Below are 25,480 nucleotides of genomic sequence, written 5' to 3'. Positions count from 1 at the left end.
TCAGAATTCAGTGCTAACTGGCCCGGGCAGTCCCTGTCTGACCGACCTAGATCCCCGATGTCAGAAACCCATTTGGCTGCAACCGTTTCACACTGGCCATGCAATGTCCACTTGCACCTTTTCAAGGGTTCCGGGACAAACAAGTAAAAATAAAATAAATATATCTAATACTTATTTACGGAAGGCAACAGGAAAAATACACCTCCTAGTGACACACCCCACCCTTGAAATATTGCAAGCGACCTCGCTTGCATGCCAATAATACATGCGGATATCTCCTAATATCACATATATTCTATGATGGGAATCCAAGATATACATGCTTCCGGAAATGTAGCGTTGGACGATTAAACAATCCCACCAACCTGGCTACGACACATATATCAAGCATAGAAGTCTTCTAGTGTACTCTTGAGCACAAACTTCTCTAGCTAAATTCTGTATGGAAAGAGTAGATACAATTGCTTAACTACTCTCTTGAGCATCATGAACCATGCTCTTGCCTTGCTCCAAAAAGGCTGCATCAAGTCACTGTGGGTTCCATCTGAAAGGCTTCAAGATACAATTGCAATAGCTGAGGTGAATCAACCAATTCAGAGTCTTCCATCCATTTGGCATCCAACGATGGATAGTTTTTGAACTTCACCAAATAGCATCTTGCAACTTTTCCTCTAACCTTTCTTTCTTTATGTGCCAATATCTATTCAGGAACAAGGATTTCATCCAATTCTTCCACTTCGGGTTGTTCCTCATAAAGCATATTCTCTGGCACATCACCAACAAAGGGCCTTAGAAGGCTGACATGAAAAGCATTATGTATTTTCCAGCCTTCTGGTAGCTTTAACCTGTAAGCTACATCGCTGATCTTTTCTGAAATCTGAAAAGGACCATAATATCGCATACTGAGCTTAGGAAACAAGCGTTCCTTGCCTTTCCTTTTCCTTAACTTGGCCTTTTCAAAGCGCATAAGTACCCAATCACCAAGTGAAAATACAAGTTCACGACGATGACGATCAGCAGCTTTCTTTTGCTTAGCCTGAGTCTTCTCAAGAGCAATCTTTATCTTCCTGTATGTTTCATCCATATCTTGCACATACTTGTCTGCCTCAAATATCTTGTCCTTAGTCTGCAAAATGGGTGGGACTTTCTTTCCTCCTTCCACTATCTCAAATGGTGCCTTACCTGTTGATGTATGCACAGTGTTATTGTAAGCATATTCAACCAATGGGAGATGGTGTTCCCAAGTTGCCTTGTGCTCTGAGACATAACATTTGAGTAGGTCCAAGACAGTAGAATTTGCCTCTTCTGACTGTCCATCAGTTTGCAGATGAAACGAAGAAGAGAACTTGAGCGTAGTGCCCATGTTCTCAAACAATGCCTTCCAGAAAAGACTCGTCATACGTGGATCCCTGTCACTGACAATTGACTGAGGCATCCCATGATATTTAAAGATATTGCTCATGAATATCTTGACCATGTGTTCTGGCTTTATCTTCTTCCTAACAGGAATGAAATGGGCCTGCTTACTGAACCTACAAATGATAGTCCAAATCCCATCATTTCCTGTTTGCGTCCTTGGAAGATCAAAGATAAAGTCCATTGCTATACTTTCCCATGGCCTATCAGGGATCGGCAATGGCTACAACAATCCCGGTTGCTTTTGTCTGTCAAATTTGACTTTTTGGCATACTAAGCATGATCTTACAAATGTGTCAACATCTTGACGCAAAGCTGGCCAATAGAAGAATGCCTCAACCCCTTTCACTGTCGCATCAATTCCACGATGCCCAGCATAAGGTGGAGCATGACTTTCCATCAAAATCTTTGGCCGTAACTGTTTAGTAACGCATAACTTTCCATGCATCACGAGAAAGTCATTCTTAAGCATATAGTGCTCATGATGTTGCCCATCAACAAGCTGGTCATAGATCCTTGCAAAATCTGAATCTTCAGCATATTGTGTCTTCATTTTGTCTAGTTCACAATGGTACGGAATTGACACTGCTCAAATTTGGGGCTTTCGTGACAACGCATCAGCCACCACGTTCTTTTTCCCTTGCACATGCACAATCTGAAAATGGAACATTGACAAGATGTTTGCCCATCGCATGTGCTTCTCAGACAACTTCGTCTTTGTGAGAAAATATCGCAAGGTTTGATGATCCGTTTGGACAACAAAATCAGCCCCTAGCAAATAGTGAGAGCATGAATTACTGCCAGTAATTCTTTCTCATAGACTTGCAAGTTCCTTTCAGTCTTCAAAAGAATTCTGATCTCATATGCGACTACTCGGCCATTCTGCATTAGAACTGCACCAAGACTATGGCCACACGCATCACATTGAACCACAAAAGGTTTAGAAAGATCTGGCAAAATAATTACCGGATCTGAAGTCAGCTTCTCTTTCAAGTGTTTGAACACTAAAATTTCCTTGGCTGTCCACTTGAAAGTAACTCCTTTTCCTTGCAGTGCATGGAGTGGAGAAGCAATCTCAGCAAAATTTCGGATGAACCTCCTGTAATAGGAACATAAGCCTAGAAAGCTTCGAATGTCATGTACGGACTTCAAGACTGGCCATGACCTAATTGCTTCCACTTTAGCAGGATCCATGCGTACCCCATCCTTTGAAACAATGTGCCCAAGGAAGTGAATCTCTTGCAAAAAGAACTCACTTTTCTTCGCATTAATGAGTAGCCTATTCTTGTGTAGCTCATTGAAAACTGCGGTCAAGTGATCCCTATGCTCCTCTTCAGACTTTGCGTAGACAATCATGTCATCAAAGAAGGTACCCACGAAGTTTCTATGTGGTCTAAAAACTATGTCCATCATTCTATTAAATGTGGCAGGAGCATTTGTGAGACCAAATGGCATGACAAGAAACTCATAGAGACCAAATGTTGTCCTGAACGCAGTCTTATGGACATCTTCTGGTCTAATGCGTATCTGATGATGCCCGCTCTTTAGGTCTATTCTTGTAAACAATGACGCTCCCTCAAGCCGATCAAGAATGTCATCTATCCTCGGTATGGGGAACCTGTTCTTGATGGTATTCTTATTCAAGGCGCGATAGTCAATGCACATGCGCCATGAACCATCCTTCTTCTGCACTAAGAGTACATGCGAACAAAAAGGGGATGAACTGGGCTGAATCAGCCCCTTCTCTAAAAGCTCGTTGACCTGACTCATAATCTCTTTCTGCTGGGCTGCACTAACCCTGTATGGTGGTCTATTCGGTGGACTAGAACCTGGCACAAGATCTATAGTATGATCCTCAGATCTCTCAAGAGGTAACTCCCCTGGCAAAGAGTCCGAAAAACAATCACTGAAACCGCTCAAAAAAGTTGACCTGTCTTTATCTAAGGTAGACAAATTAGATACACCTTGAGGTACTTCTTTTGCAAAGATCAAGCACGCAGAAAGATGATTCTTTATTACATATGAAATAGCAGAAGCAGAAACAACTGGAACAGACTCGCCTTTAAGCTTTACATCAAGGACATGAGTCTTTCCTCTATGTACAAGGGTAATCTTTTTGTTGTAAGTATCCACCATAGCATGCAACCTGTAACACCATGGGATACCCAATAACACATCACAGCCCTCAAGCGGCATAATATGAAATTCTTCCGCATCCACATAGCTCTGAATGTGCAGACGAAGCTTTCCCAGAATGGGAGTAACAGGCTCTGAATGTCTTGGGCATGCCAAACCTGCTTCGCCTGTCATACCCATCTCCTCTGCACGAATGCCCAACTTTGATGCCAATTCTGGTGATATGAAATTTGCACGGGCTCCTGGATCAAAGAAAACCAGCACTGTCTGGTCTCTAACTTTGCCCCAAGCTCTACACAGCTCCGTGGCATCTGTGTTTGGCTGATCTCCAACCAAATCTGGAACAAGTCCTGCACTCGGCTTTGGCTTCTTCCCTTTATGGTCTGACTTGTCATCCTTATCCTGTGACTTCTTTTGTGGGCACTCATTTGCAAAGTGTCCTTCCTGTTCACAAATGTAGCATCTCTTGGCCTCCCTAAGAGCTTTCCTTTCTTGAAAAGTTTTGCCAAAAAAATGCCTTTTTTGTCCTTGTCCTCGTTCCGAAGAAGATTTAGACTGCTTCTTGGACGTATCAACTTCTTCAGTGGAGGGCTTCTTTGCAGGAGACTCAGAAGGCTTTGCTGCAACATTGCCCTTGGCTAAAAAAGTGTTTGCCCTGGGCCCCTTTCTTGTGGCTATTAAATCCATCGGAATCTCCCTTCGACAGATTGTTGGCCACTCTTGCATTCTCTATCAATTGAAACATATTCATGACAGTAGTCTGTGCGCAGTAGTCCCTGATTTTCTTGGGCAATCCGCAACAGTACTTCTCAATTTGTTCTGACAAAGGCACAAACCTGTAAGAGGTGACTGGCAACAGTGCGGCCCAAAACTGTTTATTGTACTCTTCCAAATTCGCACACTGTTTAGCATTCAACTCGTGCCATTCTATCATCACATCCACTTCAAAAGTGTTTGTCAACCATGCAGGCACAAAAAGTTGTTTGAATTGGACCCACGTTGTTGGGGCTTGACCCTGGTCCAACAATGCGGTCCACCATTGGAGCGCATTCCCTTTCAAGAAAGTGGAAGCCTTGCGTATCTTTGAAGATTCCGTGAAGTTGCCTCCAGCATAAGCTGCATCGAACTGTTGTATAAAGGTCAAAGCCTTTAATTGGTCCTCAGTTCCTCTGAAAGTTTCAAACTTCACTCCCTGCCCACCTTCCTTGTAATCCTTAGGCTGACTCAAAGGATTATCATAAACAGGTGCCTGTAGCAGTGGTGCTCCATGAGTGTTCATTCCAGCACTCGCATCAACTGTTTTCCCTGTCATATCTGCATTTTGTACGTATGGCTGCGAAAAACCAGCCATACCAAATTGTGTTCCAGGCACTCGAAACTGGCCATAGGCACCCTGAAAACCTGGTTGGACACCCATGTTCGCATACATAGGGTTACCCATGCCTGTTTGCATTGTCCCGAACACATTCCCTGGCATATAACCTGTGGAAGGTCCAGCCATAGCTTGAAACACTGAACCACCTCCAAAATAACTAGGATAAGTATTAGGTAATGGAAGGGTCTGACGCATAGCCTGTTCATTGCTCCCTTGACCCTTCACAAACGGTTCATGTCCAGCTAAAGCAAGTTGCTTTGGATCATTGGACACCGCTAGTTGCTCAACCACATGGGCTTTCTCTCGAGCATCATGAGTCCTTTGCGCATTGGAAATCTCCTTTTCCTGCAACGGCTCAGTCATGCCATGTGTAGGAGGCTGAAAACCCTGTGTCGGAGCCTGCAAGAATTCCTGCATCCTTGGGTTGTTAGCCAACTGCTGAAACATGTCCATGCAACAATGCAGTTGAGTTCTAAACAACCTGTCCTCTTCTTGAAGAGTTGAAGGAATTTTCTATGTGCCATGTGAGGAAGATCCCTCTTCAAGTACTTGGTCTCTCTTCTCTGCCATATCGACAAGCTCTGTGTTGCTTTCACCCACAACAATCCACGCTGCACTTTTTGAAGAAAAAGTGACTATCCCGTCGATGGAACCATATAACCGGCCCGTACAACGTAGAGGGCAGTACTATTTCAATTACCTGTTAACTTTACACAGAGCACTGAGAAGGGAAGAGAACACAGTTGCGTCCAGCGACTAGAATGTCACTGCGCACACGAGACCGACACCCTGTAGGCCCCAAAGACTGGCGCCCCTTTCGGTATTTCTTTATTCAAATTAAGGTAGACGATCCGACCACTTAGCACAAGCTTTCACAAAGCTGTCCAAACCTGGCAAGGGCTGAAAACGCAGGTTTTCGACCGGATTTCGACAACATAACGGCGCAAAAACCCCTGTAGGTCAAAAACACCTGTCTAGGACGGATTCCCTCGATATCTGGAAGCTTTCTGGTGAGCTGTCACAGAAATTCAGCGGGCTGTAATTCTCTGTTTTTCACTGCCGGGAGCCCAAAAGCCTGTACACGCATCCCAAGGCTCTCATGAGGCTCCCCCGATGTTCCCTTGCAATTTAGGTGCGAAACCCTAAACCTGCAAAAAAACACAGCAGGCTGTAATTCCCTGTTTCGGATCGTTTTTAGCGGACGGAGCGAACACGCCTACGCGTGTCCCAAGGGCTCCCGCACGCAATGGGACAGTTCCCCTGTGAATTGGACGAGTTTTTACGAGAGAAAACTCTCCAAACTCACAATCTTTCGTGATGGAACTGTGCGTACCTGTGGGGGATTAGCAATTAGCTAATCCGGTTCCTGTCGAAGGCTCTTGCCTTGGCAAACGCGCATAAACCCCCAGAACTGTACATAGGTCAAATGAGAAGCCCACTAGTGGGGCATAACATATTGTACGTAGGGGAGAAAGAGAGCAGTATGTAGCGTGCAGGGCATCACTCCCGTCACCATACTGTGCATAGAGGGCAAGGTAAGCATTCCATAGCTTCTGTACCTGCTACAATCCACCTGAGGCTGAAAATGGCGCCCCCTTTGTTGATATGCAGCTCGTTTTTGCCTCCCAGAGTGGCAGAATCGCTCACAGGCTGACACGTCGCCCAGTTTCCGAGTTTGGGCTTTCCCTGCTAAAAATATCTCAACTGGTGCGTCAGTTGACTTGGCAACAGAGCAATAAAATGTTCCCCTTGTCATTCCAGAGCTAATGACGCGAACACATTTTCTGGTCAAAAATAGCAATTCCCTAAATTTTAGGAGATGCTTCCATGGCGTCCCTATCGGTCTCCTGACCATCATTGAAGACTACCATTTGACCAACATCTACAATGTGCGTTAATTTACTGGCCCCTTTCAACTTATAAAGTTGTAGTGACTTGACTAGTGGCCCAAATTCCAGTTTGGCGCACACGAGCTTCCATACTCATCAAAATTCAGTGCTAACTGGCCCGGGCAGTCCCTGTCTGACCGACCTAGATCCCCGATGTCAGAAACCCATTTGGCTGCAGCCGTTTCACACTGGCCATGCAATGTCCACTTGCACCTTTTCAATGGTTCCGGGACAAACAAGTAAAAATAAAATAAATATATATAATACTTATTTACGGAAGGCAACAGGAAAAATACACCTCCTGGTGACAGAAGCCTTTTGTGCGCAAGTCGCTCGAGGAAAAGAAGGTCCTAATGGCTGAGAACAAATGCTTTATATGTGAGCAGCCTGGTCACTTTTCTATCAATTGTCCACAAAGGAAAAGACCAGCTCACTCAGAGGATAAAGAAGACCAGAAAGGCAAGAAGCCTAAACCCACAGCAGGTGTAGTGCCAGACATGGTGGGTGAGAGGCCCAGCACAGATGCCAGTGAGTTATGTAGGGCATGGGGTAAAGTAAGGGATCAAACGGGACTCGTCTTCTTTGATCAAGATGCCAAAGCCAACTTTATCTCACCAGAGTTAGCTATGAAGCTGGGCATCAGAGCTGAAGATATGGGGTACACAGCAGAGGCAGGGTTGGCATGTCCTGGTTACTCAGAGTGTGTTACTCCCATCATTGGAAAACTGTGTCTGCATATTCAGTCGTATGTGGATATAGAAGTGTTCTACATCATGCCGCTGGAAGGCTGTGACGCCTTGTTGGGGATCCCGTGGATGTTCCGAGTGCATGGAGTCTTGGATGCCTACAACAAAAAGATCACTGTACAACATAGGGGCAAAACTCACATCTTGGATGTAAAGCTTAAAGGAGAGTCAGTCCCTATTGTATCTGCTTCTGCTATCACTTCTGTAATAAAGAATCATCTTTTTGTGTACTTGATTTTTGCACGTGATGTCTCAAATAGTGATCAATCAAATATATATGTGTTAGATAAAGAAAGGTCGGCATTTTTGCAAAAGTTTAGTGACTGTTTTTCTGATTCATTACCGTCGCAATTGCCGCCAGAGAGACCTGACGACCATCCGATAGATTTGGTGCCAGGGAGTAGCCCACCAAATAGACCTCCCTACAGGGTTAGCACGGCGCAGCAGAAAGAGATTATGGGCCACGTTGAGTTATTAGAGAAGGGGCTGATTCAGCCTAGTTCTTCACCCTTTTGCTCCCGAGTGCTCCTAGTGCAGAAGAAGGATGGCTCATGGCGCATGTGTATTGATTACCGTGCGTTGAATAAGAATACCGTCAAGAATAGGTTTCCTATTCCTAGAATTGATGATATTCTCGATCGTTTAGAGGGTGCTGCAATTTTCAGCAGGATAGACCTTAAGAGTGGGTACCATCAGATCCGTATAAGGCCAGAGGATGTGCACAAGACTACGTTTCGAACGACATTTGGTCTTTATGACTTTCTATTGATGCCGTTTGGGCTAACAAATGCTCCTGCCACGTTCAACAGAATGATGGACCGGATTTTCCGCTCGCATCAACAGTTTGTTGGGACGTTCTTCGATGACATGATAGTGTATTCGAAAATGAAGAGGAGCATAGGCGTCACTTGACCATTGTGTTCGAAGAGTTGTGCAGTCACATGTTACTTGTCAATCCTAAGAAAAGTGAATTCTTCCTTGAAGAGATCCACTTTCTGGGCCACATAGTCTCAAAGGATGGTGTTAGAATGGATCCCGCAAAGGTCGAAGCTATCAAGACATGGCCAGACTTGAAGATTGTGCACGATGTCAGAAGCTTCTTGGGATTGTGTTCCTACTATAGAAGGTTTATCAAAAATATGGCAGAGATAGCATCGCCTCTTCACGCTTTGCAAAAGAAATAGGTCACTTTCAGATGGACCCAAAAAGAGATTTCAACTTTTAGTCTCTTAAAGGAAAAGTTGACTTCAGATCCAGTTATTGTTTTGCCAGATCTCAGGAAGTCATTTGTGGTCCAGTGTGACGCGTGTGGCAATAGCATCGGACCAATGCTAATGCAAGATGGACAGGTAGTAGCTTATGAAAGCTGAATTTTGCAAGGGCCAGAGAGGACTATGCAAGTCTATGAGAAAGAGCTCTTGGCCGTGATTCATGCACTTTCTAGCTAGAAGCACTACCTCTTAGGTGTTGATTTTATTGTCCAAACAGATTATCAGACCTTGCGATACTTCTTGACACAATCAAAGTTATCCGAAAAGCATATGCGATGGGCAACCATTCTTTCCATGTTCCACTTCCAGATTATGCATGTGGAAGGCAAGAAGAATGTTGTGGCTGATGCGTTATCAAGAAAGCCACAAATTTCAGTTGTGTCAATTCCCTATCATCATGAGTTAGATGACATGAAGGAACAGTATACTGTTGATGCAGATTTTGCAAGGATCTTTGAACAGTTACAAGAGGGGCAACATCACGAGCACTACCTCCTCAGAGATGGTTTTATGATGATGCATGGCAGACTTTGTGCCACTAGGCCACTGCGACATAAGGTCATTGAAGAGAGTCATGTCCCACCGTATGCAAGGCATCGTGACATTGATGCAACAATTTCTATTGGCCTACCTTGAGGAGAGATGTGGATGCCTTTGTGCGAGCATGCATAGTTTGCCAAAAGGTCAAGTTTGACAGGCAAAAGGCACCAGGGTTGTTACAACCACTGTCGATTCTGGATAAGCCATGAGAAAGCATTGCTATGGACTTTATCTTTGATCTTCCAAGAACGCCAACAGGGAATGATGGTATATGGACCATTATCTGCAGGTTCAGCAAGCAGGCCCATTTTATCCCTGTCAGGAAGAAGATAAAATCTGATCAGATGGCACGCTTGTTCATGTACAATGTGTTTAAGTACCATGGTATGCCACAATCGATTATCAATGATCGTGATCCTCGCATGACCAGTTGTTCTGGAGAGGATTGTTTGAGAGCATGGGCACTACACTCAAGTTCTCGTCTTCGTTTCATCCACAAACTGATGGACAGTCAGAAGAGGCTAATTCTACTTTCTTAGATCTGCTCAAATGCTATGTGTCAGATAATAAGGGCAAGTTGAAACAGTATTTGCCTATGCTTGAGTATGCGTACAATAATACGGTGCATTCGTCTACTGGCAAAGCACCTTTTGAGATTGTTGAAGGCGACAAGATCAGTGATGTGGCTTACAGGCTGAAATTGTCTGATGCATGGAAGATTCATAATGCATTTCACGTGAGTCTTCTAAGACCCTTCGTGGGTGATGTGCCAAAAGATATGCCAGATGAAGATCAGCCAGAAGTTGAGGAACTTGATGAGATCCTGGTACCTGAGCAAGTTTTGGCACATAAGGACAGAAAAGTTAAAGGACAAGTTGCAAGATGCTATTTGGTGAAGTTCAAGAACTATCCGCCTATGGATGCAAAGTGGATGGAAGAGCATGAACTGTCAGAGTCACCAAATGTATTGCAGTTTTACCTATGGATTACAGCCTACTTATGCCCAACCCAACGTGTGCAAAGGAGAGGTAATGATAGAGCTAGTACATCAAATGTACATATGAATTCAGTATAATAGATGGAAATGACAAAAGTATGAAGGCCTCATGAAGTCATTTGTATCTATGTGTTATGACCTTTCTTGCGGATACATACCATGATAAAAGAGTGTTGATAGCACAAGATCATCAGTGGCATGTATTTATGGTATGCAATCGAGGACGTTTGCGATTTCAAGAGGGGGTAATGTCACGGGGACGTGGCAACTATTAACTATGTCACGAGGACGTGGCAACTGCTAACTTTAGTTGTTGGTTTCTTTCCAAGGGGTTTTGTTTTATTTTTGAGACCCTCTTCTTGAAGTAGCAAACGGTCAGACATTGTATGGTCAATGTGAACGGTAGTTTCACCCGCAAATGGGTAGTGGTCGACACTAGAATTCGTATAGTAAGAGGATGTCTAGGCTCAGAGCAAGATCATATAGGTTCCCCCGTCGCACTTAGCAAGTTGGTGGATACTAGGAAGTGAACTCAATAAAGGCCTAAAGTCAAGGTGTGACTACCAACAGAAGGTATCCGACAGTTGGGCCACATTGCACTTTTGGATGCGGTCCCAATGAGGATAGATAGTCAGATGACCACAAGGAGCCCAACAAAATCATTTCCTAAAAATTAGGGAACCGCTATTTTGGGCCGTGAAATGTATTCACGTCATTACCTCTGTATGACTAGGGGAACATTTTACAACTCTGCCACGAAGTCAACTGGGCGACCAGTTGGGAGATTTTTAAGCGGCGAACACAAAACGGGAAAATGCTTGTAAAATGTGCCAAGTGGCACATTTCTGTGCACTTGCCTCACAAAGGAAGAGTTGGCGCTGAATTTTAAGCTGAGAGGAGCCTCATTTTGCCTCTGCCACAGGTTAAGAGATATGGAGTGCTTCCTTTCCCCCTTATGTACAGTGCGGTGCCAGGAGTGATGCCTTGCACGCTACGCACTGCTCTCTCTCTCCCCTACGAGCAGTATGTTATGCCCCACAAGAGGGCTTTTCATTTGACCAATGTACAGTTATGTGGGTTCATGCGCGATTGCCGAGGTAAGAGCCTCTTGCACAGGTACTAGATTAGCTAGCGGCTAATCCCCCGCCCAGGTGAATTCAGAGAGGTTTCACTGCAGAAATCTCGTCCAATTCAAAGGGCAAGTAGCCCTACAAGTGCGGGAGCTCGAGGTCTTGCTACAGATGCGACCGGCACACGAAACGGAGCCCAAAACAGGGAATTACAGCCTGCTGTGTATTTTTGCAGATTTAGGGTTTCAGCCCTAAACGGACCCTAATACCCGCAAGAGGTTCGGGGACGCGAGGGGACCGCTGTACACGTGAACTGGCGCATTTTCGGGGCAGAAAACAGAGAATTCAGCGTGCTGCAAATTCTCGCCAGGTTTTGCAAAGTGTCCGTATGCGTCGGGAAAGTCACCTATTGCGTGGGGATACTGACTGTGAAGTGTCCTAGTACAGTTATGCTGCCGAAATCGGGCCAAAACGGATGTTTCTTAGCCTAGATTGTGCGGGGCAGCTTGTAGGAGATCACAGGTTTTATTCCCTCTGTTAAAGAATAAAGAAATACCGAAAGGGGCGCCAATTTTGGGGCCTACAGGTTGTCGGCGTCTGCTCGGAGCATTCTAGCTCCCGAGCCGTGTGTGTACTTAGGTGTTAATCCCCGTTACAGGTTACCTTTGCAAAGTACTTTGTGTGTGTTTAAAGTAAAGAATTTTGGGTAAAAGCCAACGCCTACCGCCCCACAGGCCGGTTTTAGTAAATGTAACAAACTGCTAACATGTCGACCTACTGAAGAACGGAGCTACCGGCTGAGGGGCCTAAACCCTAGAAGAAGCAGAAGCAACAACAAATTTCCGAAAATTGCATAGTTGTTGATGACGTGGCAAATTTCCGAAAATTGCATTGACATGATGACATGGCAGGCTGTACGGATTTGCGCGTTTTGCGCTGAGTGCTGACCTGGCAACTGTACGAATTTCCGTAAATTACGCTGGCAGCTTTTTTTGGCATTGCTTTTGGACCAGGAGCTTTTGAGTTTGAAGGCTTTTCATGTAAACTGCTTTTCATAGGGCAAGGGCCTTTAAATATGTGCTTAGGGCTCATTCTATGGCATGCTTCCTGAAGAAGGTGTAGAGTCTCGGGTACCGGCTTATACTGTGTTGATGCAATATAAAGAAATACCGAAAGGGGCACCAAGGTTTGGGGTCGATACTCTCTTGGGTGGAATTCCGCCACTCCGTGATGCGTGTCGTCTCTCTCTTTCAATTCAGTTGTTATTTGAAGTGCTTAAAGTTGTTAAGTCTGTTCTTTTCTATTGGCACATGGTGTCCGTCTTGTGACAGATCAGTTATGCCCATTTCGTCTCTCTCCAAGGCTAACCGTCTTTCTTTGCGCCTTTCTTTCGTTGCGCTCGCGACCTAATTCTGCCTTTCTTTCTTCATGCTCGCGCTCCAAGATTGCCTTTCTTTCTTCGCGTTCGTGACCCAAGATTGTCTTTCTTTCCTCGGCCGCCAAGCGCTCTTGCTCACGCTCGCCATCCAAGGATGATTTTCTTTCCTCGGCCGCCAAGCGCTCTTGCTCACGCTCGCGATCCAAGGATGTCTTTCTTTCCTCGGCCGCCAAGCGCTCTTGCTCATGCTCACGATCCAAGGATACCTTTCTTTCTTCGCGCTTGCGCTCCAAGGCAGCACGTTGCGCTTCTTGTTGTAACATCATGTCCATCATCGTCAGCCTCCATAGGATTTGGTGCAATCCTTGGCGTAGATGGGGAGAGGGGAGGGTCGTAAAAACCTCCTAGTGGGGAAAATTCTTCTTCGACACTTCCATGCTCATCACCTCCATCCGAAGTATCCATTCCGCTTCGGGTGATGACCATACACTGAAGTCTTGGGTTCTTAAGTTCACGAGGAACTCAGGTTCTTGGGTTCTTGAGGTTCTTTCTTTAGCTTGCAATCTGTGTTAGAGAAGGATCTTCTCTTACCCGAGCTCTTCCCCTCCCCGCGGGCGCACCCCTTGGCGACCTTGCGCTCACACCAAGGTTGCTTTTTTCCACCTCACGTCGATTGGCCGGCCGCCAAGTGCACGGTCCGCTGTGAAAAGAGAAACAAGGGGAAGCTAGACAAGCCCTTCTTTCTTGGGTTACCTGTCACTCTTCAAAAACACAATTAGGAATCAACACATCCAAGAGGGCTTGGGTTATGTGCGACCGCAACAACCAAAAAATAATCTTGTGGTTCTTTCCTTGAGTGATACAGAACACTACCAAAGCTCTCATACCAATGTAAGGTGCAGCGGATGTGAATATTGAACTTTGCTCAAGATGAGTGCTCCGAATTGTGCTCAACGGTTCCTTTTACTTACGGAAGGGAGAGCCTTCCGTTCTTTAGTGAGAGAGTGCAAATGATCACAAACAAAGTCGAAAACATTGTGCATGAAGGTACTAAAACTGAGAGATAGAGCGAGACGATGGCGAGAGAAGTCTATTGCTGTTGATTGCACAAATCTGATACAACCTGCTAATGCAAGTTCTTGACGCTATGATGCAATAAGGATCTAGGTCGGAGACGACGGTGACGACGATGACTAGACAGACGTTGTCTTGTATGGCTGAATATGCTTCTGTAGCAAGGCTGGAAACACTGCTATTCCTAGCTGGAAAACGCTGATTTTCACTTGCTGAAAACGTTGTTTGCAGATTGTTGAAAACGCTGATTGTCAAGGGCTGAAAAACGCTAGTATTGCAGGTTGGAAACGTTGAAGTTGATTTGCTGAAAACGTTGGTCTACTGGCAGAAAAACATTGAAGTTGCTGAGGGTTCTTGCTTGAGAAGAAGTGCTAGATGGCCTGTTGCAAGAGGTTGCCTCTGCTCTCCTAGTGACTGTCAGTTTCCTTAAGTAATAAGTGAAAAATGCTAAAATAGGAAAAATAGGTTCTGTGCACTGTAAAATGCTCTTGATGGATTCTGATGGTAATGTTGATGATCATGTTGTGTGCAACAAGAGGAAATGCAACTACTCTAAGTGTCTTGACATGCACGCTCTGCGAACAGACTCACAAAGGTACCAGAACGCTTCCTAAGGTGAGTTGAACCCTAGTCATGAAGTAGCATGTCCACATGCACATAGGGTTAATTGTACACGTGACAGATGACGTGGCAGATTTTTGGAAATTACGCTGACAGTGTTGACGTGGCAAGCTTTACGGATTTCCGCGTTTTGCGCTGACTGCTGACGTGGTAGTTGTATGGAATTCCGTGATTTACACTAGCCACTTTTTGGCATTGCTTTTGGACCATAAGCTTTTGAGTTTGAAGACTTTTCATGTAAACTGCTTTTGATAGGCCAAGGGCCTTTAAATATGTGCTAAGGGCTCATTCTCTGGCATGCTTCTTGGAGAAGGTGCAGAGTCTGGAGTACCGGCTTGTTCTGTGTTATGCAATATAAAGAAATACCGAAAGGGGCGCCAAGGTTCGGGGCGGCGGGCCAATACTCTCTGGGGTGGAATTCCGCCAGTCCGTGTCGCGTGTCGTCTCTTTCTGTTAGGTGCAGCGGAATGAATGTTGAACTTTGCTCAAGATGAGTGCTCCAAACTGTGCTCAAGGTTCCTTTTACTTATGAAAGGGAGAGCCTTCCATTTTTAATGAGAGAGTGCAATGGACACAAACAAAGTGAATGGACACTGTGAGTGAAGGTGCATGAGACTGAGAGATAGAGAGAGAAGAGAATACGACACCAAAGATGTTGTCAAACCCTCCTCCGAAGGCCCCACTCTCTATCGCGAGAGCGGTCTCCTTATGATTGCACAAATTTCTACAATGCTTGAACTTGCCGACGATGTTGACGACGATGAGGACGACGACGAGACGGGCTGAAATCTGAAAATGTTAATGGCTGAAATTTGCAAATCTTTATCTGCTGAATTCTGACTCTATGTCGGTGACGATGTCGATGGTGACGATGCGACCACGACACGTTGAAAACGCAGAAGCTGAAATCTGCGTTTTCCGGGCTGAAACTGTAAACCTTGCGGAAACTGACCGTGCGGCGAGAATCTGCTGCAGGAAGGTGAGATCTGCGAGGTTCGGGGGTTCCTCTGCGATGTCTAAAGGCTGAAAACTGAAAAATTTGATGTTCCTTGAGTTTCCATCGCAAAGAATCTGCAAAACGCTAGGGTTGGATGCAGATGCAAAAACGCTAGGGCTGAAAATCTGGAATCTGTCGCCGTTTGTCTTGCAAATGCAAAACGCTAGGCTGGTCTGATGTCTTGTTGTCGCCGGAATCTGCAAGTGCAAATTGCTAGCTGATCTGGTGATGAAAACGCTAGGTATTAGCTCTGCTCCAAAAACGCTAGGTCTCTTGGGGGGGTTCTGCTGAAAAGGTGCCTGTTGAGCGTGGAGCTCCTACTGCCTCTTCTGCCAATTAGTGCTAGTCAATGTTTGCTTACATACAAACTTACTCAATTTGCGTTTTCCGGGCTGAAACTGTAAACCTTGCGGAAACTGACTGTGCGGCGAGGATCTGCTGCGGGAAGGTGAGATCTGCGAGGTTCGGGGGTTCCTCTGCGATGTCTAAAGGCTGAAAACTGAAAAATTTGATGTTCCCTGAGTTTCCATCGCAAAGAATCTGCAAAACGCTAGGGTTGGATGCAGATGCAAAAACGCTAGGGCTGAAAATCTGGAATCTGTCGCCGTTTGTCTTGCAAATGCAAAACACCAGGCTGGTCTGATGCCTTGCTGTCGCCGGAATCTGCAAGTGCAAATCGCTGACTGATCTGGTGATGAAAACGCTAGGTATTGGCTCTGCTCCAAAAACGCTAGGTCTCTTGGGGGGGTTCTGCTGAAAAGGTGCCTGTTGAGCGTGGAGCTCCTACTGCCTCTTCTGTCAATTAGTGCTAGTCAATGTTTGCTTACGTACAAACTTACTCAATTTGCGTTTTCCGGGCTGAAACTGTAAACCTTGCGGAAACTGACCGTGCGGCGAGGATCTGCTGCGGGAAGGTGAGATCTGCGAGGTTCGGGGGTTCCTCTGCGATGTCTAAAGGCTGAAAACTGAAAACGCTGATGTTCCTTGAGTTTCCATCGCAAAGAATCTGCAAAACGCTAGGGTTGGATGCAGATGCAAAAACGCTAGGGCTGAAAATCTGGAATCTGTCGCCATTTGTCTTGCAACTGCAAAACGCTAGGCTGGTCTGATGTCTTGTTGTCGCCGGAATTTGCAAGTGCAAATCGCTGGCTGATCTGGTGATGAAAACGCTAGGTATTGGCTCTGCTCCAAAAACGCTAGGTCTCTTGGGGGGGTTCTGCTGAAAAGGTGCCTGTTGAGCGTGGAGCTCCTACTGCCTCTTGTGCCAATTAGTGCTAGTCAATGTTTGCTTACATACAAACTTACTCAATTTGCCCTACCTACTTTCCAACAAAAGTCACTTAAAAATAATAAGTGAAAAATGTCAAAAATAGGGAAAATAGGCTAAATGCACTCCAAAATTCCCCTGAAGGATTCTGATGGATTCTGATGGGAATGCTTATGATCATGCTGTGTGCAACCAGAGGATATGCATCTACACTAAGTGCCTCGACATGCACGGTTTGCGAACAGACTCACAAAGTGTCAGATCACTTCTAAATCTAGACTGACTAGACTGAATGAACCCTTGTCGTGTTGTAGCTTGTCCATGGACACATAGGGTTGGATGTGTCACGTGACATCCCCTCCTTTTCAAAGTGAGGTATTGGTACCAAACTATATAGCGTCGAGGGAGATCGCCAAGAACATCCGGAATCTTGAAAGGGACTCTTCGCTGGCCCACTCTGATGTGTGGGTTGTGCGGTACTTGAACTTCATAAAGGTCTGCAACGCTTGCTTCTTTGGGCCGCGCCGAAAGTGACACAAAGTCTTCTGTGGATCCTTCAATGCTTCGTCTTTGGAGAGTCATGCTTCTTTCGTCTTCAAGAATCTCCATGGCTGAAAATTCCTGAAATTCCCAACACAAAACCATGAACATACCTATTCCATGTAAAGTGAGTGGAAAAAATCTTGTCTTCCTCAAAGACTGTGCCCTCAATGTAGATGAACAAATAGACAGAGTACTAAACTGTTCACCACACACACACAAACAATGAGATCGAATCTTTCTCTTATGATCTAGAGCAATCAACTGTGGCAATTCACAATGGAAATGCCCATGCCTGGTGCTCATACCATGTGCTCTTTCTACGAATGTGTCATACCAAGGAAGAGACATGGAACGTGACTTCCTTACATACATACTTTTCAGCTTTTCATGAACAATCCGCATACATTCGTGCTCATTTATGAGTGAAACGTGCTCAACGTACAATATGTCATGCCTAGGAAAAAGGATCACATAAAGACGCTGACTAAAATACAGGAAACGGTCACGAATGAACACTCGAACAATGCGTGCATATGAATCATGTGAACACATAATACTTCCTGTAAGGGTTCTTTGGACCTAGGCTCAAGAGCCAAGATCGGTTCTTCCTGATTGGTCGAATCTGCAATGAGATTAGCTTCGCTAGAAAAAGTATCTACTAACTCACAATCCTTGTGAACAATCGCGTCATCTTCATGCAAATCATCATGCTTGTGAGAAATCACATCTTGATCATGCAAATCATCATGCTCATCATTAACATCCAAATCATCATGCTTATCTTGTGTGTCATGCTTTGGAGAAGAAAAGACTCTAAGAGTCTCCTTTTCCCGAATCTCTTGCATCTATGTTTGAACTTGAGAAAAGAGTCGCAAGAATTCTTTCATGTGGTGGTCGCTCTTTTCTTAATGGCTTTGTTCTCGCGATCAAATTCTGCTTGTCTTGCTTTGTTCTCTGCTTGTCTTTCTACACGCTCACGATACAATTTGGCTTGTCGTTCTTTGGCTTCCAAGCGTGCTTGCTCACGCTCACGTGCCATGGCTGCGATTCTTTCTTGGTGTTCATGCTCCATTTCTGCTTTTCTTTCTGCTCTTCTTGCTTCGCGTTTTAACTTCCTGTCCATAAACATTTGCTCCAACTCCTCCATAGGAGTTAGTGCAATCCTTGGCGTAGATGGGGAAGGGGGAGGGTTGGGAAAACCTCATGGTGGGGAAAATTCTTCTTCGCCTCTCTCATGCTCATTACCTCCAAGCAAAGTATCCATTCCGCTTCGAGTGATGACCATCCACTCAAGTCGTGGGTTCTTGTGGGTTCTTGTGGTCTTGGGTTCTTAAGTTCACGAGGAACTTGGGTTCTTGCGGAGTCTTGGTTCTTGGGGTTCTTGATTTCGCTTGCAATCTGTGTTCAAGAAGGATCTTCTCTTCACCCGAGTTCTTCTCTTTTCCGCGGGCGCACCCTTTGGCGGCCTTGCGCTCATACCAAGGTTGCTTTTTCCCACCTCACGTCGATTGGCCGGCGCTAAATGCACGGTCCGCTGTCAATGAGTGAAAAAGGGGAGGCTGGACAAGCCCTTCTTTCTTGGGATTCCTGTCACTCTTCAAAAACACGATTAGGAAATCGACATGCCCAAGCGAACTTGGGTTCGTGCGACCGCAACAAGCAAAAAAAAATTATGTGGTTCTTGTGGTTCTTTCCTTGAGTGATACAGAACACTGCCAAAGCTCTGATACCAATGTTAGGTGCAGCGGAATGAATGTTGAACTTTGCTCAAGATGAGTGCTCCGAACTGTGCTCAAGGTTCCTTTTACTTATGGAAGGGAGAGCCTTCCGTTCTTAATGAGAGAGTGCAATGGACACAAACAAAGTGAATGGGCACTGTGAGTGAAGGTGCATGAGACTGAGAAATAGAGAGAGAAGAGAACACAACACCAAAGATGTTGTCAAACCCTCCTCCGAAGGCCCCACTCTCTATCGCGAGAACGGTCTACTTATGATTGCACAAATCTCTACAATGCTTGGACTTGCCGACGATGTCGACGACGATGAGGACGACGAGACGGGCTAAAATATGAAAATGCTAATGGCTGAAATTTGCAAATCTTTATCAGCTGAATTCTAACTCTATGTCGGTGACGATGTCAATGGTGACGATGCGACGACGACACACTGAAAACGCAGATGCTGAAATCTGCGTTTTCCGGGCTGAAACTGTAAAGCTTGCGGAAATTGATCGTGCGGCGAGGAACTGCTACGAGAAGGTGAGATTTGCGAGGTTCGGGGGTTCTTCTACGATGTCTAAAGGCTGAAAACTGAAAACGCTGATGTTCCTTGAGTTTCCGTCGCGGAGAACCTGCAAAACGCTAAGGTTGGATGCAGATGCAAAAACGCTAGGGCTGAAAATCTGGAATCTGTCGCCATTTGTCTTGCAAATGCAAAACGCTAGGCTGGTCTGATGTCTTGCTGTCGTCGGAATCTGCAAGTGCAAATCGCTGGCTGATCTGGTGATGAAAACGCTAGGTATTGGCTCTGCTCCAAAAACGCTAGGTCTCTTGGGGGGGTTCTGCTGAGAAGGTGCCTGTTGAGCGTGGAGCTCCTGCCGCCTCTTCTGCCAATTAGTGCTAGTCAAGGTTTGCTTATATATAAACTTACTCAATTTGCCCTACCTACTTTCCAACAAAAGTCGCTTAAAAATAATAAGTGAAAAATATCAAAAATAGGGAAAATAGGCTAAATGCACTAGAAAATTCCCTTGAAGGATTCTGATGAATTCTGATGGGAATGCTTATGATCATGCTGTGTGCAACCAGAGGATATGCATGTACACTAAGTGCCTGGACATGCACGGTCTGCTAACAGACTCACAAAGTGTCAGATCACCTCTAAATCTAGACTGATTGGACTGACTGAACCCTTGTCGTGTTGTAGCTTGTCCACAGACACATAGGGTTGGATGTGTCACGTGACACTCTCTCTCAGTTCAGTTGTTATTTGGAGTGCTTAAAGTTGTTCAGTCTGTTCTTTTCTATTGGCACATGGTGCCCGTCTTGTGACAGTGGTATCAGAGCATCACGCGTGTGTTTTTCTGAAAGCATACCGGTCCCACCAAAGAGCAGACAGAGCAAGATCGCAGTTCCAAAGTTCATTGGAAATTTTAGCTTCGTGCTCCGACCCCAGACTTATTAGCCACTTCCACCCTTACTTCCACCCTTACTTCAACGCACATCGGACGTGCTCACGTCTTCACCGCTTATGTCTTATAGGGCATAAGCCATAAAGATCACTTGCATGAGAAGGATCCAAATTTATTTGGAGTCATTGTTTTTCTCAGAAGCAGTGCCATGTAGATGTTAATGTCTATAGCTACCAATCCGCACACGCCAAGGACTTGGCAAGATTTCAAGAAAATTATTTTGCCCGAAGTTATATGGTTTCTCACGTCTTCCTTCTTAGTGCAACTTCTAGCAGAGTGGGGTATCCTAAAATGCTTGCCATGGAAACCCTAGCAGATTATAACTTGAAACTTATCGACATCTCTCAGTAGATGTCTCTTCACGAGCAGATGACCTTGGAGGTCCGTTGTGATTGCTATGGCTTGAGATTACCATCGCCGCCAGAGGTACACTACCTGTCCAAGAGCTGATGGACCATGTTGTGGTCGACTACGACCTTATGGGAAGAATCTAACCCTAATTTTTGGTGCAGGTTACAAGATGGAAAGTCACTCGACTTATCGAGCTCGACTGATGTCGAGATTGTTCTTTCAAGTTTGAGTTCTGTTTGAGAACTTGTTTGGTGATCCTATTTGAAATTTGTTTGAAATGGATGGTATCTGTTTTGAACCTGTTTTAGTGCTGATTTGAAATGTTTGACTCTGGTTTTAATACTGGTTTCAATGATTGGTGATTTTACTCCCGGGTGGAGAGGTGAGAAATATTGTTTTGGTATTGTTTGAACCTCTGAACGACACAGGCCGATGTCTGGGGAGCATTCCGTTGTATGCTAGAAAACCTCCGAACAACGCAGGCCGATGTCTGAGGAGCGTTTGGTTGTATGCTTGAAAAACACTGTTGTTGTGGCTCCCGGCCCGGACCTGGATGGTTATGCCAGAGGAGTATTAAGAAGTCTGAGCAATGGTTACTCTCAACACCTCCAAACGACGCAGGTTGCGATTTGGGGGGCGTTTGGTTGTAAAAGGCCTCTATATCTCCCGGCCCGAACCTTTTTAGGTTATGCGGGAGCAGTGTTCATCGACGACCTCATGTTTCTATATCTTGTAACATGCATATGTGAGCATTTGTGTTGCATTGTGATGTGCCAACCACTGAATATTCCTAATTGGATAAGATTGCATGGGTATGTAATTTTAATGCATCAAGACACTCGTGGAAGAGCAGTGCGGTCTGGGTGTGATGGCTAATTTACTATACCGGAATATCAAGAGTTCCAATCTGGACGAAAGGGGAAGTCAACTCCTTGATCAAAAGAGCCGAAAGGAGAAGCCAACTCCTTGATCAAAAGAGCCAAAAGGAGTAGCTAACTCCTTAACAAAAAGAGCAAACTGATTGTTCCTCGGAATGTCTCTCGGAATGACCCTCGAAAATTTCTGAGCTAGCTTGAGTTGTTTTGGAAATATGTTGTAATCACGCTCTTTCAAGAAGGGGAGATGTCACAAACTGCTGACGTGTCAAAGCCCTGAAGAATGGAGCCAACTTGCAAATGTCGGCCGAGGGGCCTAAACCCTAAGAAGAATAAGTAACAGAAAAACAAGTCCTACCAACTTATGGGAACCACGTCCGATGGGGTCCTAAGTGACATAAAGGATTAGAATAAAGCTGGACCGTCACACACACAGCGTGAAACTGAAGACGTGGCAGATTTTCAAAAATTACGCTGACAGTGCTGATGTGGCAGGCTGTACGGATTTTCGCGTTTTGCGCTGGCTGCTGACGTGGCGGTTGTACGGAATTCCGTGATTTACGTTGGCAGCTTTTTGGCATTGCTTTTGGACCAGAAGCTTTTGAGTTTGAAGGCTTTTCATGTAAACTTCTTTTCATAGGCCAAGGGCCTTTAAATATGTGTTAAGGGCTCATTCTCTCGCATGCTTCTTGGAGAGAACCGGTTTGTACTGTGTTGATGCAATATAAAAAAACACCGAAAGGGGCGCCAAGGTTTGGGGCCAATACTCTCTGGGATGGAATTCCGCCACTCCGTGTCGCGTCTCTCTCAATTCAGTTGTTATTTGGAGTGCTTAAAGTTGTTCAATCTATTCTTTTCTATTGGCACGTGGTGCCCGTCTTGTGACAGATTGGTTATGCCATTTCCCTCTTGAATAACGGGTCTTAAGTTCAACTCCTCGTCGGCTAGATCTTTAAGGTCTCTTGGGATAGTTTCCTACGACGTTAAAACTCTTCTTCTCGGGTGTATGTGGGTGTGTGTGCGCTAATAAAAAGAGGAAAATAGTATAACCTTTCTATCACCCAAGTCTGGTAGATTGGTTATGCCATTTCCCTTTTGAATAACAATTCTTGAGTTCAACTCCTCGTCGGCTAGATCTCTAAGGTCTCTTAGGATAGTTTCCTACGACGTTAAAACTCTCTTCTTCTTCTTCTTCTTCTCTTCTCTCTCTCTCTCTCTCTCTCTCTCTCTCTCTCTCTCTCTCTCTCTCTCTCTCTCTCTCTCTCTCTATGCATGCATGCATACCTGCATGTATGTATGTATACATGCATATACACACATACAGATAATATATATATATATATATATACACACACACACATATATATACATACATACACACACATATATATACATACACACACACACACATATATATATATATATACATACACACACACATATATATACATACATATACATATACACACACACACACATATATATATACATACATATACACACCTATACATACTGTATGATACTAGTTGAGCATTATCACATTCTCAACAAGATAAATGGTATAAATGCTCTATATGTTCTTCCGTGTAATGAATCTTAGAACATGTAAAAAGTTATCTGCGACCTACTGAAAGCTAAAAAGGTAGCTTAGGCATTCTATTTTCTAATTTTCCAAATCAAACAAACAATATTTCAAGTGAAGATTTATGCCTACATCGTGTGCACCTTTCATTAAAAGTGGGGTCCCTGCGTGGGTGGAATGCAATCAGCTCAAGCATAAATGAAATTATATCCAAAATGCAAAAGGCAGTATTACCTGGGGCCAACGGCCACCACTGTGGCTAGCATATGATGCAACTGGTAAGTGAGAAGCAAACCAATCACCTAGATCCTGCCAACGCTTCCCAGAGCTATTAGACCATACCAAATGTACAGGTGATTCACTAAGTTTCTCAATAGTCGAGACCAAATCAAAACTGGCATTTGCCATCTCCCACGTTCGAAGAGCTGACTCTTGCCCACCATGGATCCTAAGCAAAAAAGCATGAGAATGGGCTTCAACTTGTGTAACATGTGTAGCACAACAACGCTGAAGCAGTGCCTGCAGCAAAATTGAAGACCGGAGGATCAAGAAACCTACTCCTGGAAAGCCCAAAAGGCCAGCAGGAAAGCTTGGAGTGCCAGGGTAAGTGTCAATAAGTGTGATGCTTTGCACTAGAGTGGGATTTTGAATGGCCCAAGTCAAGCCTGCTTCTACACTTGTATCATGAAGCACTATGTGAACAGGGGAAGGAGCTAGCAAGGTTACCACTTGAGCAATGCTTTCACTCAAATCCCCTGCATCATACTGAACACCTACTTCTAGTGTTGGTGCGTGGTCGGGAAAAGCACCCGTTTCAAACATCTGTTCGAACCTCCAAAGCAAGCCTTTCTCTAATATCTCTTTGTAGATCTCCCTGAGCTTCGAGAAGAGGCCACCTTGATTCGCAGCAGGCTTCTCAGAAAGCCCAGCACCAGGGAAATCCAGCGCAATGACATGCAAACCGAGGGAAGCTAAGCTCGAAATGAGAGACCGGTATGTAAAAGAGCTAGCACCCAGGCCGTGACAAAGAAGTACAGTTTCCGACATTGTGAGGGTTCCTTCTTCTCTCACAAACACTTTAATGGGCAGGCGATCCTTACCCACCTCAATCTTGAGGTGCTTGCCTTTACTATAGTGTTGCCGCACGTCTGGGGGCATGGAAAAGAACTCTGTTTCTTCATCAGGCGGGATGACGCTGGAGATGAGAAGCATAGAGAGGGTGAGCAAGGCGACGAATGCTGCAACATAAGCCCAAAAGACAAACACAGTAGTGCTTTGTTGAACGCCCTTCTCATCATCGCCAACAACAGAGGTCTTCGCATCTTGTCCATTTTTCTTCTCAACTAATTCCTCTAGCTTGCCTTCTGTAGGCTCCCCTGCATCTTCATCGCCGCCCATTTCGCTCTGCGTTCTTGGCTTTGATTTTGATTTGATGACCATTAGAAGAGCTCCAGAGGGCCTACCGAACGGTTTTAGTTTTGCCCCATTTAAGCACGGTGTAATTGTAGGCGAAGGCAGCCTCAGGGATAAATCCCACGGGTCTTTAATGAAGACCCCGTGATGGGATCTATAGAGGCGCGATGCGAGGTAAATTTCGCCGTCCGATTTAACTCAGGCATTTTCAAGTTTATCTTTTTTGTCTTAGTTTATTTTTGTCTTAGTCCAAGTTTACTTATCATGCATTTGTTTTCCACCATGGACACCATATACGCACGGGAGGGTTAGATAGGCCACATGTCTCGTACGGAGCCCACTCGATTTCAAATCCTACGAGAAGCATTGATCGCCACATTTTTTGAGCCCTCCAAAGTCCTCGAGATTCGTGTGTGCAGCTCTCCATCGTGGATCCCACCGCTCCCCCTCAATTAATAGCATGTGGGGTTTAGTGTCTAAGCAAAGCCAAGCGATAATTCACTGTTATTAGGACTCGAAGGATTCTTTCAAAAAACAAGTCTTGGGATTTAGTACCCTCTCTATGTACCTTTCGTCCTTCTAATGACAAAATATCATAAAAATTAAATTTTGGCTCTTTCCTTGTAATAAATTCACTCCCTATACACATAGTGAAAAGAAACTCTAAAGAGAAGAAAGCATAAAAGAAAGGTAATGAATACAAATGTATATGTACAAGAAAAATCTTTTAACTTTCCATCTCGATATCT

The 25,480-nt window shown here is 44.9% G+C and overlaps 1 protein-coding gene across 1 annotated transcript in view; it reads right to left on the bottom strand.

Annotated features, from left to right (window-relative positions):
- The window catches only part of LOC147447991 (protein AUXIN RESPONSE 4-like), a 41,391-nt gene extending 16,588 nt beyond the window's left edge, over window positions 1-24,803 (bottom strand). Inside the window, exon 1 of the mRNA XM_086523885.1 lies at window positions 23,553-24,803. Coding sequence (XP_086380011.1) covers window positions 23,553-24,758 — 1,206 coding nt within the window. The 5' untranslated portion in view covers window positions 24,759-24,803. The remainder of the gene's footprint in view (window positions 1-23,552) is intronic.
- Window positions 24,804-25,480: the final 677 nt, after the last annotated feature.

This window comes from Adiantum capillus-veneris, chromosome 11, assembly GCF_014529385.1.
Source record: "Adiantum capillus-veneris isolate H3 chromosome 11, ASM1452938v2, whole genome shotgun sequence".
In the NCBI taxonomy this organism is placed as follows: domain Eukaryota; kingdom Viridiplantae; phylum Streptophyta; class Polypodiopsida; order Polypodiales; family Pteridaceae; genus Adiantum; species Adiantum capillus-veneris.
The sequence above is the reverse complement of the archived record's forward strand: the minus strand, read 5'-3'. Positions and strand labels throughout refer to the sequence as shown.